The sequence below is a fragment of the Chiroxiphia lanceolata genome, chromosome 3 (assembly GCF_009829145.1).
Source record: "Chiroxiphia lanceolata isolate bChiLan1 chromosome 3, bChiLan1.pri, whole genome shotgun sequence".
Lineage (NCBI taxonomy): Eukaryota > Metazoa > Chordata > Aves > Passeriformes > Pipridae > Chiroxiphia > Chiroxiphia lanceolata.
This window is the reverse complement of record NC_045639.1, coordinates 96000322-96019705: the sequence shown is the minus strand read 5'-3', so window position 1 is coordinate 96019705 and position 19384 is coordinate 96000322. Positions and strand designations below refer to the sequence as shown.

General features: G+C 38.0%; 1 protein-coding gene across 15 annotated transcripts in view; it reads left to right on the top strand.

Moving 5' to 3' along the window:
* DLGAP2 (DLG associated protein 2) overlaps positions 1-19384 on the top strand; it is a 455535-nt gene that overhangs the window by 373243 nt on the left and 62908 nt on the right. For all 15 annotated transcript variants that reach the window (XM_032681606.1, XM_032681592.1, XM_032681591.1 and 12 more), the window contains one exon: positions 11631-11842. In XM_032681606.1, coding sequence (XP_032537497.1) covers positions 11631-11842 — 212 coding nt within the window. The remainder of the gene's footprint in view (positions 1-11630; positions 11843-19384) is intronic.

Here is a 19384-nt window from a genome sequence, read left to right as displayed (position 1 = left end):
TGGCTTCAGCCCACTCCTGTCTTCCTAGTGCATTTAAGTACTAGCGTCATCCATTACAGCAAAGGCACTGCTAAGCATGTGGGTAATAATGTCAGCTGTGTACACTACAGAATGAAAGAAAAGCAGAGTTGGTTTCTTTAAAATAGAAAAAGAAAAAAGCAGTAGTTTCAACAAGGGTCTTTGCTGGTTTAAGCTATGCCTACATGGAGAAAAGCTTTGAGGAAGAACTAATTGATAAACAGGCCTTTAGCCCTCAGTTACATTTTTCCAGGAACTCTCCTGGGGACAGGACAGATTCCCAAAAATGAGACTGTTGCCCTTGTGAGGCACACTACTGCTTTTCACTCTCTGCTTTGCAAGGATGGATGGATTTGAACTCAATGTACTTTTTTCAGCACTTCATCTTTGTGATACTAGATTGTATCTGTTTTCTTGACATAAACCCCATATATGAACTACAGAAGCTGCATCCAATACTCTACTGATGAGTGCACAGTGTGGAGTTAGACAGAGCTAGCAGATTTTTGATACTCTCATCCAAATGACTATCACCCACGCTGCCTTCACAATGATTTATGACCAGTCACCACTCAAGAACTAACTGCACTGTTTCCGCAGCAGGAAAAGCTAGTATAGACAGTAGGGTAGCAGGGTAGTCTGCATTCTGAATCAGCATGGACACATGCTGTACCATTTTGTTTTCTACAGCTCATTACAGCACCCGAGGATGTCTCAGCTACCCCTATGCCCTCCTGATTAGGAGTGAAGATGTGCAAGAGAGACATAAAATGCCCAGACAGTAAGGGAAATGATGGGACAGGTAATGTCCCACAGTCCATTCACAGTGTTAATGTCAACCTGACACATGTTGTGGAACATTAAATTAAAAGGAGCAATAAAGCTGACACTTCCCTGTATTTACAGAATGCTGATGGCTTTGTGTATCACAAATCCCATAATATTTCTTAAATACTCCTTCCAAGGAAAAAAAAGGAACAAAATAATAATTAAAAAAATACATTCAATCAATGTGTAAAGCTCTGACCAAACATCTATCTCAAATTAGTGGTGTCTTGAATTGTGTTAATCAGTGATACAGCAGTACCCTGCTTCCATGCCCATGTACTCTAGAATCCTTATACTGGATGAAATGAATTGCTGAAACTTTTTTCCAAAAAAGAGTAGAAAGATTTCAGAGTTAGTATTTTCTTAAAGCTGCCAAAACAAGTCCCTATTACTGTGGAAATGTCAAAGCTAGGAGTAGAAAAAGGAGGCCATGATCCCACTGCCCTTTAATCAGGGAAAATTGTCCTTTATAACATTAGTAATGTATTGCCAAATTGTTTTTCAATGTTCACTTCACTGAAGCTGAAGGCTGACCTTTGCAGTTGTTACTCAAAGGTGTCACTGGTTCTGAAGAATTTTCAGGCAGGAGTAACTTATTATTTTATACACTCAGGCTAGTTGCATCTGTCAAACAAGACTGCCAGGAACATGCACTCGAGGCTGTAATGACTGCACACTCTGCTAGACCACAGGCTTGCTGCCTAGGGCAGACTCAGCTCATCTGAGCAGTCCATGCCATTTTCCTGCAAGGAGGTGACTGTAAAAAAATGGTGAAGTACTCACAAATACTGCATTGTTTTGTTTTGTTTTTTTCCTTACCATATGGTTTTGGTCATCTTACAATGCTGTGCTTAAAGGTTGTTTTTTAAACTGGAATTGCAGATGTATGTACCTGGCTGATTGTCTATATGGACAAGGTTCCTGGTACTTCTGGTAGGGAAACATCTTTTGAAAAGTGTGATGGTGGTTAAGTGTTACATAGTAGCTAGACAGAAAAAAAAATACTCATTGTGCTCTGGAAGCTAATTAATTACAGTCCTCTGGAGTTAACTATGCAAAACTGTCAATCATTAGTTAAAATCAGAAAAATGGATGAAAGGCAAATATATATATATATTACAGCCTTTAAAATTATTTAATTTTAAAAGACATGCACTGTTTTTTTTCAGTAGTAGACCTATAAAAAATAGAAAACAAGAAAAAAAAAGGTGATGTAATTTCCTGCTTACATTAAATAAAACACTGTTTACTACAGGCCACTTTCTGGGTCAGCCCTGGGTATGCTGCATTTTTGTCTCTTACTTTATATTTCTGAGACCTTGAATGATCTGTGGGGTCTTGCCCCACTCAGGAAAACTTCTAGTTAGCTTCATTTGCTGATTTGGTAGTCCCCTCAGCCTTGTCTGCTGCCTATCAGTCAGGCATCCCAGCTGGCAGGTATATTCCTGGCTCCTCTTTATCTGTAGTGAGACACAAGCTGCAATACAATTTATACCTTTAACCTTGATGCTTGGTTTTAGCAGAATTTGCAATTAATTCAATTTATAGGGAAAGATTTAAAGGAAAATGCACCTATGAGCTAGCCCCAAAAGGCAGAGACATAGGAAAACAAACTCTGGGTGCATGACTATGGCAAATTAATTGGCAGAAAAGATACATTCTGTGGCAAGTATACAAAGTTCCAGGTTGTGAAATTTGTTGTTTCTATGGTCTTCCATTATAAAACAGTTGCTACCTTATGCTATGAAACTGCATCGTGTCAGGATAGTTTCCTTGGCACTGCATCCTCATCCTCAATACTGTTATGTGGCTCAGCCTGTCTCAGGCATTGTTTCCATCCAAGCCAGCCAGTATTTACCTCAGTACTATTGGTTCAGGATTTAGCAAAGACTGGGGAATGTTCATGGTAGCCCCTTTTTTGGGGGCCAAGGTTGGTCCACAGCATGGGTATGGAGTGCTGCAGGGCAGCTGACCTCCAGGCAAGACGGTGGGTCTGCATTTGCTGATGTATGCACAGCCCTGGCATAGTCACCACACTGTTTTGCATCCCTCTCTCTCCCTGGTGGTTATGGTCATGCAGCAGCTCAGCAGGCCAGCTCACCAGTTCAGCTGAACATTTACTTTTACTTATCTTTATTACTGTTTTAGGGTAATTTTCCAGGAAGCGCTCCAAGTCACTTGACCATTACTAGTGTTACTTGAAGAGCTGCATATTGCTTAAGGAAAACCTACCCCACTGAAGTTGATGGCAATGTAATTTTAAAGTGGCTTAAGCTGACCACAAAGCAGCATCCTGGGTTACCTACCGAAGGAAATATGCAGCCACTGGAACTTGGGTGAAACCCTACTGGTTTTGTGTCTTAGACTGAAGGACTATAAACAGGTTCTTATTTAGGAACAGGCCAAGCCCTCCCTTCAGCCCAACCTCACATCAAAGTTCTGGCACAAGATCTCAGTGAGCTCCAGGCTTAAAGACAAGCCCATGACCTCCATCTGACTGTACCTTGCTCTACCATGTCAAAACAGCACAGAGTCCTGAGGGTCCCAGAAAGACACAGAAACATAGTAGGAAATTTGCAGGTGGCTGAACTACCTAGGATCTATGCCATCAATATGAGCACAGTGATGAGGTGGGAATTTGGCCCACTTTCATCCAAGCACTATAAACAAAGCTACAGAGTCCTCACAATGCTAATCACTGTGTTTATCCATCCTCAAATTCCAATTCACATGATTTCTGGAGAACCAGTTAGGAAACATAGTGCTGGTTCTTTTTTTTTTTAAATTCATCAGTGTTGAGAGATGAGTTATAAAGCACTATTTAAGTGAAAAGAACACAGTTCTATAGAAAATACAGAAGTGGTAACTAAGCAATCCTGAGTACACTGCACAGAAGTCTTCTTTCTGTCAAGGATCACTTAGTGCAGCTTTGCTTGGAACTACACATGAGAAACTAAAATCATGCAGTAAATAATCCTGAAAATGTTTTGCCTATCCAAACATCTCCCAGCTGGAATATTATATTTGTGTTCTGTGATCTGCATGGGTGTCCAGTCTGTTGCCGACTCCCAAATTCCTGAAGTCGTTTTCTACGCAATGTAAAGCATATATTGTTTGAGGCCTATGTGCTTTTCCTTCCTCTTCCTGTAATACTATGGCTGTTAGTAGCAAAGCCTGGAGAGAATGGCAAGGTAAAGATGACTCTTGTTTTCTCAAATTAGTTCCTGCCTTGATTGTCAATGGCAACAGACTTTTGGGAACACTGAAAGAACTTGTTTTGCTTCTGAGCTGCCAAGGAGTTCAAAGAGTAGAGTGTGGCATGTGAAAATTAAAGCTAATTATGAAGGTTGGCATTTTTAGTGGCGAGGAGGAGTCCCTGGCATGTTTTGCAGAGATTTTTTTGAGTGGCTTCACTGTATAATTCGTGTTCTTTGAACAATGAATCATCACATTAAAAAAAAAAAACCACAGAAGAAACAAGTCAAAAGTGTGCACTGAGAATGGTGGTGAGTTGTAGGCACAAGGTTAGCTACTGAGGAAACAAACTTCTCTTTTCAGACACTGCACTGGCAAAAAGCCAGACCAATAGGGTCTAAAGTCCACAGACAGGAAACAGAGGAATGTCTTAGTGTCATTAACTTCAGAAGAAAATTCTTGTAATTGGTTGGTGTTCCTTCTTCAGAAAAATTTTTGAAAACACAGGAGGTCCAGCTCCCACCTCCCACTGTAATATCAAGGAAAGTTTCTACCATTGCAAAAAATCATCTCTGTCTGCCTTCCAAGATTGTCATTTACTTTCATCTACTTGCAGCTGTGCACAAAGGCTATTTTTCTGAGGCTCCTTGAAGAAGACATGATTTAAGAGGAAACCTCTTACCTGCATTTCGGATTGTGTCCTTTTTTTTTTTTCTGCCTCATCTTCTTGACCAGGCTGAGAAAGCATAAAATTACAAAAAATTTGTCTCTCTTACATACTGTTTCATATCTTATCTTTCGTCACATCATCTATAGTCTAATTTCATGCAGAGACATCTTGTGCTTCTAGTAAAATGTGAAATTTATATTACTAAAATAAGATTTAGGTCATAATGAATATTTCAGAGCATTTTACATCTGCATGCTAATTAAATTCACAGGACTCCTATGAGGTAGGTAATCCTCACTTTAACCTTTGGGAATGAGAAATATGAAGAAGTGATAGTCATGTCCCTCAGCTGAAGTCATATATTTAGAAGTGCTTCATTTTAGATAGTAAAGTGATATGCCAGGTTTTAAGCAGATCAGCAGTTTAGTGGTGGAACACCTTTAAAATTCTGGGAGCTGGGAGCAAATGCCATAGAAGTGGGTGGAACAAGAGGAGCAGATCTGTCTTGAAATGTCAGTTGCTGTTGCCAGTTTGACTGCTTTAGCTAAATCCTAAACAGAAATAAATTTAAAAGAAATCAAGTTGAGAGGGGTCAAAGTCCAGAAGAATTAATATTTCATTGTTTCTTCCAGTGTTGTCATTAGTATTGCTTAGATACAAGGTCGCGTATTCACACTGCTAGAACTAGTTCTAGGGAGCCTAGATTACCTATCTCTGATCAGATAGGTATAAAGAAGAACTTTTTCCCCCTGAATGTAGCCAAACATTGGAACAGGTTGCCTAGAGAGGTTGTGGAGTCTCCATCTTTGGAAACGTTCAAAACCCAGGTGGACGCAGTCATATTATCATAGAATATGCTGAGCTGGAAGGACCCACAAGTATCATCAAAGTCCAACTCCTGACTCTGCACAGGACAGCCCCAAGAATCCCACCATGTGCCTGAAAGCATTGTCCAAATGCTCTTGAACTCAGGTGTGGTGTCATGACCACTTGCCTGGGGAGCCTGTTCCAGGGCTCAACCACCTCTGGGTGAAAAACCTTTTCCTTATATCTAACCTAAACCTCCCCTAACACAGCTTCATGCCATTCCCTCAGGCCCTGTCACTGGTCACCAGAGAGATTGGTATCTGCCCCTTCCGCTTCATGGGGAAGCTGTATGAGGAGCGGCTGAGGTCACTTGGCTTGTTCAAGGGGAGACTGAGACCTCATTGCGGTCTCTAACCCTTCACCATCTTCATAGTTGTTCTGGGCAACCTGCTATACCTACCCATGCTTTGAGCAGAAGGCCAGACTAGAGAACTTCAGAGTCTCTTCCAACCTCACTGATTCCATGACTTCTAGTTTGTTCTGGAGGTTTGGTGAATCCATCCCTGTTTGCCCTGACAGCACGCTGTTGCTTTGTAAGATCCCAGCCACAGAACCACAAGCTCAACTGAGAGTATTACTTTAAAAAAAATAGAAGACTACAAAAATTCGACTACCAAACTTTTGTAGAGCCCTAGGTCCTTTAATACCTTGAGGTAATGCAAAGAAGAAAAAGCTGCACACTTTTTCTCAGGAGATATTTTTACTGATAATAAAGAAGGAAATAGGAATCTTGGCAAAACCTTAAAAGGGGTAACATACAACCAAGACAAAGCATTTCACAAAGCACTGTCAGCACATGCTAACTTTGGCGTGCTCCCAGGCTGCCCTTTTGACTGACAGCTGCTACCAGCCTATGGGGCTGCCCCATGAGGCTGCAGACCTGCCCTGTGAGTTCCAGGGCTGCCGTGTGGGCTCCATGAGCCCTCTCCCCTTCCTGCACACACTTGAACTGGTTCCAACCCAATAATTACTATAATAATGCTGTGTCTCACATGCTTATGGACAGAATCTATGCTTTCTGAGAATCAGGGGACAGACTTACTGCTGAAGTCCAGTCAAAGGTTCAAAATCCTCTTCTGACAGGTCTTGTCTGAGCACAATCAGTACACCCAACAGGAAGGATAGAAACATAGAATCATTTAGGTTGGAAATGACCTTCAAGATCATTGAGTCCAACAGTTAACCCAGCACTGGCAAGTCCACCACTAAACCATGTCTCTAAGTACCTAATCTATGTGTGGTGTAGATAAGTACATGCAGGGATCTCTAAATAACTCCAGGGATGGTGAGTCAACCACTTCCCTGGGCAGCGTGTTCCACTTTAATCAAATTAAAACATAGTGTAAAATATATGAAATAATAAAAGAAGATAAAGGAGAACTACACTAATACAAATGTGTACTGTTTCTATAAAAGGGAGATATAAATAAGATGTACAATAAAATAAAGAAATTATCACTTTCATGACCATTAACAGGTCATGTGACTCATTAGGTATTTAGCCAAAAATTAGTAGTAAGGGATATTTTAAAACATGAACTTTTAACAAAGAACAAAGATAGTGACATTTCTTCTAAAGCAAGGAAATTTGTTTTTATAGTAATGAAATTTCTAGAATACCCACTGTGAGATGACAGTTCAGTTTCTTTCTTAGCCTGTACAAGGTCAAATCCCATCTTTTCAGTTCCCCAGACTGCATTCTGAGCAGCAGGAGGTACATCAGTTTGGAGCAAAGGTACTTGTTTCTTTGTTAAGATGCTCTACAAGTTTTATCCAAACATCCTTTTACATAAAACTCATGCAAGTTTGACCTAGGGACTATAACTAAGCTCCCTCCTTTCAGGTAAGTGCCTGGATCATGAAGCTGCATCACACTCTTTTATATGCATGAAGTCCCTGTCTTCTAACCAGTCGTCCCCAGACAATCTATGAGTTCTTCATGAAAAGGCCATGAGTGACAAAAGAGAAGAATATAGCAGTTTATTTATCAGCCCTAAATCTTCTTCCTGAGCTCTCAAGACATTATTGATTAGAAGGTTAGCAATGTCTCCCACTTCCACAACTGTTTCATCATGGAAGGAAAGAATAAGGCTGCTGCACTTAGAAAAAAAAAAATCTGAACTCTTTCTTTGTAAGATGATTTAGGCTGTGAATGGGAAATAACAGAAGGGCCTTTCTGCTGCCTGTAATCAGATACAATAAACATAAGAAAGGAGCAGCATTTGAGATTTTTCTTCACACTTTACATTTTGATTGCTAACTAAAGGGACCTTTTGGATGCTAGTCTGAAGGAGCTAACTCTGTTAAATGTCTTTATGGGGAATTTAGAGTCCTACCTCAGGTTCTGAAGTTCACTCTCAGATCAGCTCCACAACACAGAGTTAGGTACCAGGTGCTTTAATAAAATTGGCCCTAGGTGACTAATGTACGCTACCAGAACAATTGAAAGATCTCGAATTTTCTGAGTTTGGTGCTCCTCACAGCAACAGTCCATGAAATTTATGGAAGAGACTCATCATTCTCTGTAATTTTTATAACCATATCAACAGCCAGACCTTGTCAGCTCGTTGTTCTTGCAAACGGAAATTCATATGGTAATATGCAGGCTAACTCCTCTGTGAGTAGAAACCACATATATAAAGATTCATGTTAACATCTAGAACAGAATGAAAGGCTTTTTAGGCATTATAAATATCAGCACTCATCACTGTACGCAAGTCGATAATTAGAGTAATTATTCCAAATTAGCAGCTGCAAACCCTACAGATGGGAATTTCAGGGGCTGGTAACTGTTGTAAGAAAGCATTTCTTCAAGCTGCAAAGCCTTTCCGTATTTTGGAAGATGTATATTCAATGACCCTCATTACACGATGTTAAACATTTTTGTTAATATTGCAAAATAAAAATCTTTCCTGCACTAGTATAATGCTTCTGCTTTTCTTTAAAACTATATTGAGTCTGAGATGGCCTGGATTTGGAAAGATTTTTTTGAGTACTTAACCTATCAGCTCAAGTAAATGAAGAACGAGGCTGAACTGGGACTCATGTTTTGCTTCTTTTCTCAGTCCATGAGGAAAAACAATGTCAAGTGCCCTTTTGTTGGCTTTCGAATATGGCAAAAAGACTCCAACTGTTCTCCAAAACTCTGCATGAAACCTTCTAAGAGAAGACATTGTCAAACTTGTTCACTAGGTTCCAGAAGCATTTTCCCTGTGTTCATAATATTGTGCTCCTTTGAGTGGCTGAAGGGAAAAAAACCAACCAATCAAACAAACCGCATATTTTAATTGTGAACAATGTTTTTGTAACCATAAAGGCTTCTATGATAGCCAACAAGTCAATCTGATTAGAAAAGTTTTCTTGGTGCCTATGTGTGTACCACAAGTACATCACAAGCACAAATGGAGCAGGCCTTCTTCATTTTTTAGCTTTGGTCTTTAGCTTTTATGTGAATTCATTTAACTTTTGAATACAGAAAGCAAAAGAAATGTAATCAACAGAAACAGTAAGGCATATAACTGTAAGATTTGTCCTTATCACAGTGAAGAAGCTTAACTTTTTAGATACTTTAATGTAAAAAATCAGTCATTCCTATCTTTTAAAATAAGATTTCAACTTCAATCAATAAATACGCCTGTGTTTACTCATTTAAATCCAGTCCTTATCTAGTTATTTGAACATGGAATTTCAGACAAAATAAAGTTGAGGAAGTAATAATTTTCTGCATTTGAGTAAAAGGTTATTGATCCATGTATTTTTAAACTTTCTATTTAATTATCTTTGAGGTAAAATGAAGGGAAAAGTTTCAAGCCAAAATAATTATTCTATGAAAAAGTTTTGAGTTGTTTGAAAAAAAAAATGAATAGTAAGACTGAACATGATAATTCAGCTTTAGTGCTGAAAATTGAACAGTATATCTTGTAATTGTCCTATGCCGAGGACAATAAATGCTTTTTCAGCTTTTGGATTTTGCTTTTAGCCATAAAGAATAATTAAAAGTGAGAGTATGTTTGTATGATATCAACTAATAAGATAGTTCTCTAATTCAGACTTTTGCAGTTAGTTGTATTGCCAGTTGTAGATTTAAAAACGTTTAAGGAAATATATTTATTCTTTGTATTTTAGGAGACTCACTGTGACTACTGCAACTACATGTAAAAATCTTTTAGGTCTCCTATAATCTCAAAAAACCTTCCTGCAATATTAATCTCATACATACTAGGTTTTAGAAAAGAAATGAAAATGATGTATCACATTTGCAGGCTTCAAGTTGGGCAATATTTTTGATGCTCCCTTTCCAATCTCCGTGCAAAGCTGAATAATGTGAAAAGTTTGTTTCCTTGCATGATCTAACCCATATTTCATTTAGATTCACACTCTGTCTTAGTATGTTGTATAAGAATATGACTCATAATGTTTTTCTCTGATATTTATCTCTCACTTTTTTCTGATCTGTGCAATCTATTTCATCTTTTCTTATTTGACTTCATTTTCTGTCTTTTTTTTTTTCTGTCCTGAGCTTGTTTCTTTAATTTAATATCTCTATTTTTACTTGTTCACTCCCCTTTAAAACTTCGTTTCCCCCTTAATCCCTTTTTGGGACTCAAAGCACCAGGTCTGTTCACCTGGTATGTGTGGCTAATTCATTTATCTCAAAAGGGCAGTAAAGATGACAGGCATATCATGTTAGTTATTTAAATCCAATCTACAAGACTGCTGAAACCAATTGGAGCATTTGCTTCAGCTCTGCAGTGAACTCTGTCTACAGACTCTAAAGTCTCAAATATGTTTGACTTAAACATCTTTATTAACATCCTGCTTTGCAGAAACTCGTAAATATATATTTAACTGAAATTTCAGATTTATAGTATAATAGTAAATAATGCCATTATACTGCTTAATATATATGAAGTCATTATGTTGATAAAGGATTTGATGCTGACAAGTGCAACAACCCTGGTCCACTGATGAACTCTGTCACATCCTTCTTTTTGACCGTGAGTCCTTATAATGTATTTTAGAGAGTTGCTTATATCCTTTAAGTTAAGTAAATGCTCAAGTGTGTTTCTGGGTTAGAACCAAAGGACTCAGCACCTTGGAAGATTAAACAAAAAAACCCAAAAAACCAAACAAAAAAAAACCAACAAAAAAACTAACAAACGAAAAAGAAAAAAAAAAACCCAAACCAAAAAACCAACCAAACAACCAACCAAACAAAAAAAAAGTAATACTGGCAAAGACAGGCTTGTTGAGTTTATCCATGAGTCTTAAACCAAGGCTTATTTCATTTTGGATTGGAAAATCCACTCTTGCTCAGTTCTGTGGTGAACTGAGACATATCCATCCACCAGGTGTGGATTATCTGACTACCAATCTTACTATTTGGAAAAACCACCTCAAGTGCATAAAAGCAGCTGCAACCACATGTATTGATTAACTGGTTGCATTACTGGTACATTACAATCTCTATGAACTATTTTGGAGTTTCTAAATAAGAAAGAAGACAAATTACCGCTTTTGTTTTTTCCCCACAGAAGTTTGCCCTAAATCACAATCCTATCCATTTATGACAAGATCAGAGTTGAGTTTAGCTTAAATCCGACTTTCACCTTCCTGAAAGGCCTCCAAACCCCCATATAAGGAGTATTGGTAATAAACTCTGAAGTGCTCAGCTTTCAGTGAGTTTTAGATCTGAGACACCTGATCAACTTACTGTTATCAGCTGAGAATCTGCGTGCAAACTTTTAAGAGGTTAAGCCAAGCTTCTTCCTGCAATTTAGAGCATGTCTACAAATAGATATTGCAGCTCAGCTTGCAATCCATGACTTATTTGTTCCTTGGCTTCCAACTTTTATAAACTGAAAATTTCCAACTTTCAAGTCAGAATTAAATGGTCAAATCATCTAGGGACCTTGGAAATTTCTTCATAAGTGATCTGTTTCTGAAGAATAAAAAATTTATTGCTTGTCTCTTTAAAATGAAAAAATGAAGGAAGTACTTATATTAAAAGAATAAAGCAGATTCCATATATGTGTTTTATGGTCTCTATTAGGTACCTCAGGATGAATGGGGAGGATACCCAGCTGGTGGGAAAGACGAAGAGATCCCCTGCAGAAGAATGAGAAGTGGGAGCTATATTAAGGCCATGGGAGATGAAGAAAGTGGAGACTCTGATACTAGCCCCAAGACATCACCAAAATTAACGGTTCGACCGGAGTCATTATTAAAATCCATTGGACAACGACCACTGGGAGATCATCCAAAGTAAGCTTTGCTATGCCATGTTATACACCTTTCTGAAAGCTGTTATGACTTGGGTAATTTTCCTTTGGGTTTTACTGGCAGTGGTCAGCATCTCTAATAAGAAATGATCTGTACTTAAAAAGGTAACTTCATTTTAAATTAACTGCAGTTTCTTGTGATTACTGGATGAAAACCTGCCATCTTCCTCCATCCATGAAATAAAACTGTTATATTTACTGAAGGAAATACATACATATTTTTGTCAAAAGTTCAAAATTCTGAACTTTTCTTCCCTAGGATTGTTTTATAAGTCTTAGTTATTTCATTGCTTTCTCTGAAACAGAAAATACACTCTATTCTATACAAAATATAATAGTATTGTACCGTGTATTTGGCATCTTACACCTTCTTTATCAGTACAATGCTTTATGTGTCAGCTATACTGTATCATACTGATTTAAACACATTGTAGAGGACTTTGTCTGGGTTATTTTTCATGCATACTACCTACAATATAGCCTATTAAATAGCTAAAGCAAATCTTAAAACTATAGGGAAATATGTAGCTTTATATGTTTTCCAATAGATCTTTGTTTTTATCTCTTTTTTATCCTTTCAATATATCATTTTATAAGTAAACTGTAAGTATATTTATGAGGAGAGTTTCAAAGTCGTAGCCTGATTTAAAATCTATAGCTTCTATTAATGTAAGTAGGCATTTCTCATGACTTAGAAAATTGATCTTTTTGTCTGGGTCATAAACTGAAGAAATTAAGAGTGAAACCTTTAACCAAAGGTTTTTTGTTGTTCTGTAGGTAATACCATGTATAGTATACCATATAGCATACACCTTTTCATAAAATAAAATAAAACAAAACAAAACAAAAGCCTTAGGTAAAAATCCTTTGGGGTTAATTAAATTGAATTATTTAGCTTGCAATCTGCAAGAAAACCACCAACTTTTGCTATTACTGAAGAGAAGAGTTTACAACTTTATTTATCATATAGCTTGGTCAGCATATCTGTAGGCTTAATTCAGGTACAAAACCAAAGGCACCTGTACCATGAGCTACTGTAAGATTTCTGAGACATCATGAAACAAGACATACAGATCTCTGCTCTTGATTGGCAACTAAAATACAAGTCTCTGCTCTTGATTGGCAACTAAAATACCTTGTGGTCTCTCAAAGGTGGCCAGAGACCTATGTTTAGGCCACCGAGACAAATTCTGAATGTGAATCTGCAGGATTCGTTAGAATATTTTATCTGATGAGGAAACCTGGCCTGTAACAAAAGTACTACTGGTCTGAGTACAGAAACCTGACCATGGACGCTGAGAAGGTTTTGAAGTGGTCCCTGGCAAACATGTCCCCTGGGTCTATTAGCACTGTCCCTACCACTGCCTGGCTGTGTTCTGGGCATTGGTGTAGGCCAGGTATCATTCCCAGAGACAGTTTAGTTGCAGCCATCCCAGTTTTGAAGGGTATATCTTATCTGGTCTAGTACCACAAACAAAAATCTTTTCCCAGAGACCGTTCTAACTTTTCGGATACATTCTATGCTGTTCTTTGTTTTCAGCTGTGGTTGGACCACCCACAAGGGAATCTGGGTAGCGGCACAAATTTTCCAGTGAGTGGCAGGTCTTGGTTTCTGCCCTAGATCTCTACAGCTTACAACCAGGTCCAGACAGCAATTAAACCCATGTATTCAAGCAAGAAATATATTTCAAGAAAAAAGTATTCCTGATCTGTTAAATCCTGAGGGTGGATGGTTATTCATGGGTCAATACCAAATGTTACGTCTTCTGTCAGTTTTCCGTGTATTGCAAATACACCACTCAAAATATAATAGATTAAAACAGGGGTGCAATGTTGATGCATGTACTGGGGTTGACAGCTGTGCCTGTTCATGGCCCCGAAGGATTTCATGGCATAGTTACCATTAACCACAGCTGGAAAAGGAGGAAGCTTTTTGTAATACTATGAAATATTATTAGGGGTTCTGTTGAGAATTTGTCAATATCACTGCACCGGGAATAATTGAGCAGCCAGTCTGCTACTGACAGATATTTTTTAAGTCCTCAGTTTTTCCCTAAACAGAAGGACAGCACCTTGAACCTGCCAGCCTAACATACATGGGGTTTCCCAGTGAACTTCAAGCAGAAATGTGACAACTATTCTTGTTCTTGTATTTTTTTCTTGAAAAAAATCTGCAAATTTCAGCAGTCCTAAAGCAGACAGAAAATTTCTTGTCTCACAGAAATACAAAGTGCTGATCCTAAACCTGGGGTTTCACCACAACCCATCTCCTCCCGTTATATTTCTGTCTCCCTGTCACTGTGGTTACCTTCTATGTCTGACAGATTTTTATGAAGGATGTAGCAATGGATAATGGTTACAGAGCCTTCCTTGCTCCTCCAACGTGGCTCAGTAATCCCCATTGCATGTTGAGTACCACTGATCATGCTACTGAGCCAGAAGCCAGGGCTTTGAACAGCATTCCTGCATGTATAGCAGGGCTGAATAGCATTTCTGGCATGTGTTATGAGAAATTACATAATTCAAGATGTCAGCTGCATTATCTGGCTTTTTAGCTTGTTTACCCAGATGGAGGGAGCTAGTGCACAGAAATAAAATGGGGTTTTAATTCTCTTAGTCCTTCACTTGGGTAGCAGAGTAGCTCAGAACTGGGATCTGCCAGACAGACCATCAGTAAACCTGAAAAAAAAGCTGAATATTGATAGTTTTGGCAATATAAAAACATGCATTGGCTGCAAAACAAATGTAGATAGATTTCATATGAATAAACCTAGTTTTCTATCGCTATCCTGAATAGGATAAGACAAAATTAGAACAGCCTTCACTTAACCTTCAACAGATGTTTGACATGTGTGCGACTTTCTCCTTTGAGTTTTATCAGGTATCTTTGCAAGATTTTTTTTTCCCATTTAGATTCTGTTTCTGCTTAAACAAAAGTAAGTGCTACCTTGTTGGTTTGTGTTGCTCGAAGATTCAGCAAATTGAACATTAAACGTTTATAAACAATAAATGTGCATATTTGTATCTGAAAAAGTAACATACAAATAGGTAAATGTAACTGATATAATACAAGAATTAAAATTCTGAAATAATTTCTTTTAAATTGCTTTTGGAAAGGAGTATATTTTACTCTGAGTGAAAAAAAAAGAAGTGCAGAGTCTGCCACTGCTGGTTTTATACAGCTGACAGAAGCAGGTCATACACCCAACTACTACCATCCGATCTCCACCTCTGTCAAACGAGGCTAGCACAGCCAGCATGATCGCCAGCCTGCTTCCAGCCTAGGACACATGGCACACCTCTGGATAGTGCCCAGGCATGTTCCAAGGATTAACTCTGTGGGATGCAGCCACCCTCTCTGTAGGATAAGAAAGCTTAACCATACAGGTCAGTTGGCCAAAGGGTCAGGTAATGGACGTGGCTTATTTCTGAGTATAGCTATAGCATAAGGGGCTTGATTTTTTCTGGATTTTTCAAAAATTAAATGTACCTAAATATGTAGATTATTCACTGAAGATAAATGCATTTCAGTTCTTTTTTTTATGAATGCTGTTTCAAAAAACTAAATAGTGTGTTGCACTACTTGGTCCTGTAACATCAAGCCGAAGTCCAGTGTAATTTATTGGTATTATTATGAAATTGCACTTGAGTGAAATATAATGCAATAAGGCTTGGCAGTGGAGACAGGACACTACCTGAATCTGCTTCCTTTCTACTTTTTGCTTTCTTGAAATGGTGCCAGCAGTCCTATTTAATGTGGAAATTATCTTGGCTCCCACTAGTCCAGGAGAAATATTTTCATTTGGTTGTTGTTTGGGGTTTTTTTAAATTTTTTTTTTATTTTATTTTACACTATGATTAGACATACAAAGTCTTTCTGATGTCAGTTTTGGTATACTATGAACAAATAGTATACGTAGTCTTCTAGCAGTGAAATGCTAGCCCCTTGTATTCGGTCCATTGTTTTCTGCTGTGCTGTGATGCTGCTGAGGATGAAGTTAAACTGTGTTGGAAGGCAGTTTGCACCGGTAGCTTCTAGAAGATAAGTCGTATGCTGCTAGGTATTTTCATTTACAGTAAAGGTCAAAACAACCAAACAGTTTATGGAACTGATAGCTGAAACAAAGGTAATGTCTGTCCTAAATAAGTGTTGTGCAATCCTGGAAGAGAGACTGACCCACGTGATTTGTTAGAGTATCCTTCTAATGTAGTAAATGTCTTTTTTTCTGTATTTATGACAAAACCAAGCAAAGCTGAGATGGAAGCCTCAGAGACACTGGGATCCAGAAAACAAAGCTGAAAAGAAACCAAGAATTTGGGACTCTGCAATAGGAAAACAATTCTATGACTAAAGATAATATTCTGGTTATTTGATGCTTCTCATTTTCAGGAAAAGAGTACTTAATATACCGATTATGTAAATGAACAGGATAACACTATAGAAATAGCAAATTTCATTTTCAGTATCTCCTTTTTGAAGTGTTGCGAAGGACTCTGAAAACCGTCTAACCATTTAGTCAAAAGGGATAGCAATAGCATTTAGCCCAAAGTAAATACACTCTATTTGAAGATCATACTGGTATCACTCACACAAAGGAATAGCCATGCTGTGCTGCAGTTTTCCATTATGACTCACAGGAAACTAGATGCTGCAAACATGAAGATGAAATAGGTTAAGCTACAATAAAATAAATTCAGTGACAGCAATGTGTACTTCTGTTCTGCGAACCTCTAATGGCAGACTGTTCTGTGTCAGCTGGTAGTCCAGACACCTTAAGCTGATGGGTGGGCAGACAGAAAGACATGTGAGCAGATAGGTAATACAAAAATGTAATGTATTAATTAGGCAGGAAATCTGCTATAGCATAAATTATTTGAGGAACTACCATAGTACAGTACCACTGACACTTTGGTTTGTCTTGACTGTGTTCTCCACTTAACCCTCTGCCAGGTTTTGGCCCCTGTATGGAGTAATGTCTTAAAGTCTGAGTCACAGTAACAGAGAGATCATCTGTGCCTCCCTCGGATGTTTAATGTCTTTGTGTTTTATGTTATTTCAGTCCATAGCTGAAGAGCACAATGCATGTCCATATTTCAGCCACAGTCTAGTATCTTATTCACACTCTGGTATCTCAACACAAAACACTTTATTCAGTATTTTAAGTTAATAAGCCTAAGTAAGACGTGAAATGGTTGACATATCTTCTGGGCTTTTGGTAAACCAGATCAAAAGAATGACCTTTCACTGACTCCCCCTTTTCAGAGTGAGAGATTGCATCTTTCAGTGGCCATGCTAACTTACGCTTATGTGGACTGTTATCCGAGGCACGTCCACATCTTCTGTTCTGCAGACTCTATTATGGCAACAAAAACGCTCCCAAAGCACATAGCAAGGGAATTAGACTGTAACAAGAAGATCTGACAGCACTTAGCTGCCAGACGCCTTGGTTCAGCAGGAATCATGGAACAGCACAGACTCCTCTAAGACATGTGGAAAATCTCCATTAAAAAAAAAAATCTTTCCATTTGCAACCATTTGTGCTAACTATAACATGCTTACGATATGAGAAAGTGAAAGGTGAGCAAGCATGTTGGAAGCAGTGCATGAGACCAACCCTTTGTCTTTATCTTTGGCCCATGACAGAGTAGACACCATAATTATTTAAGTGATAAACAAATTTGTGGGTATTTCTCTTAGAGACATACCACTTGGTAAGTGCAAACAGAGAAGGCTGTGGTTAAGTGTGCACAGGTGGAGGAGTGGGTGTGCTCCAAAAAAAGTCACAGATTGAGAGTTAAAGCACAGTTTCCTTGCTAGAAAAATTAATGTCCAATTTCAATATTATCCATTGTTGTGCACCAGTGATGCAAGCCTTTTACTAATTTTTAAGGTAAATTTCAGTTTAGCATTAACTCTTCTTCTACACTTTAATTAGGATTGGTTTTGAAGCTATTCCTGAGAAATATTTTCAATAGAAGAGATGAGGAAAATCACTAGAAAAGAAACTTTCATCGTTTATATGCTTTTTATTTATCTTTAGGTTTTTTCCCTCAATCTTCTGACTCTAAAAAGCCTCATTACACACTTCATTAGTAGCTTTCTGAGGCCCTATAGTGTAGTAGCGTCTACTCAGAGTCTCTGAGGGGTGAAATTGGAGATTTAGTGAGGAGAGCTGGAGGGCTAATTACAAAGCCTTATCAACTAATAGTGCAATCAGAGGGCCACGGGCACAGTGATAGCGTTCTCTGCTGCAGTCAATAAGATCTGGGTTAGATTAGTCCACAGGGTTAAGAGGGAATGCTGATGAAGGGCATCTCGTTACCTAGGAAGCATCTTTTATGGGGTCAGAAGACATCCCCATGCTTTCTTCCTTTGCAGAATAATAGGAAATGCTCTTAAGCGGTGTTAGACATCTTGTTCTCTGAGAAGCAGCATAGTTTGAAGCCCAGGGAGTCATTGAGCCCAGATCTCCTGCCTCACTGTAGTAAATACCAGCTTTATGTTGTAGGGATGAAATGCATTACCCTGGATTAGGGATGGAAAGGGGATTCTAAGGCTCTAAACAAAATGCAGAGTCTTTTCAGGACTAAAGCAGTCTTCTCTCAGAAAGATGCAATTATGTGATGGATTGTGGTGAAAATGCAGTAAGATTCAGGCCAATCTCACAAGCACAAATACTGACATCCAAAAGAAAATATGTTTCTGGTGCTCATTCATTTCTGCTTCCAACAGATATGTTAGCTTTACTTTTAATTTGAGAAGGATCAAAAGCTGATTTTCTCATTTTTTTAGTTTTTAATAAGAACTAAATGGAACTATAAAGCATATGTATAGAAACACTTCTTCAGGCAAGGATTTGAAAATTAAGATGCTTTTGGTTAAAAAAGCAGAAATATTATATATATATTAACTTTTCCCAATTCTACTCAATTTTTTCTCCAGATATTGCATAGTCTTATTAATATCTTTGACTTCAGCATAAGAAGGTCACTTATTTGCTTTAGATGTATTGGCTTTAATGGACTTACATGTGTGTTTAAATTAAGCTCATGCTCAGATGCTTTACTGAGTCCTGATAGTTTGTAATCTATATTTGTTTTGTCCAATTATGACTTTTTGCATGTGTACATGAATATGTCCTAAAAGCAAATAAAAAAAAAAAAGTGACATAGCTTCCTGACGAAAATTATGAATACTTCAATTTCATAAATGGATTTAGGAACATACATCAAATATTTGAGTTCTGCATAGATCCTTAGATCCATTTGCTGAACTGCTACAGGATGCTTTAAATGCCAAGTTTTTGCCATAGCATCTGCCTGAATTTTGTTGATGCTGACCAGTTTGTTGCTTACTGTTCAGGGCAAGCTCAATATAGGATATTAAAACAAGACTTTTCATATTAGCTATAGATTAGCTATATGTGCAAATCTGTCACCTGTTACAAACAAGAGCTCTGAGTTTAGATTTCCCACGTCATAGTTTTTTATTACATGAACATTTTGAGTGATTTGGAATACAGGC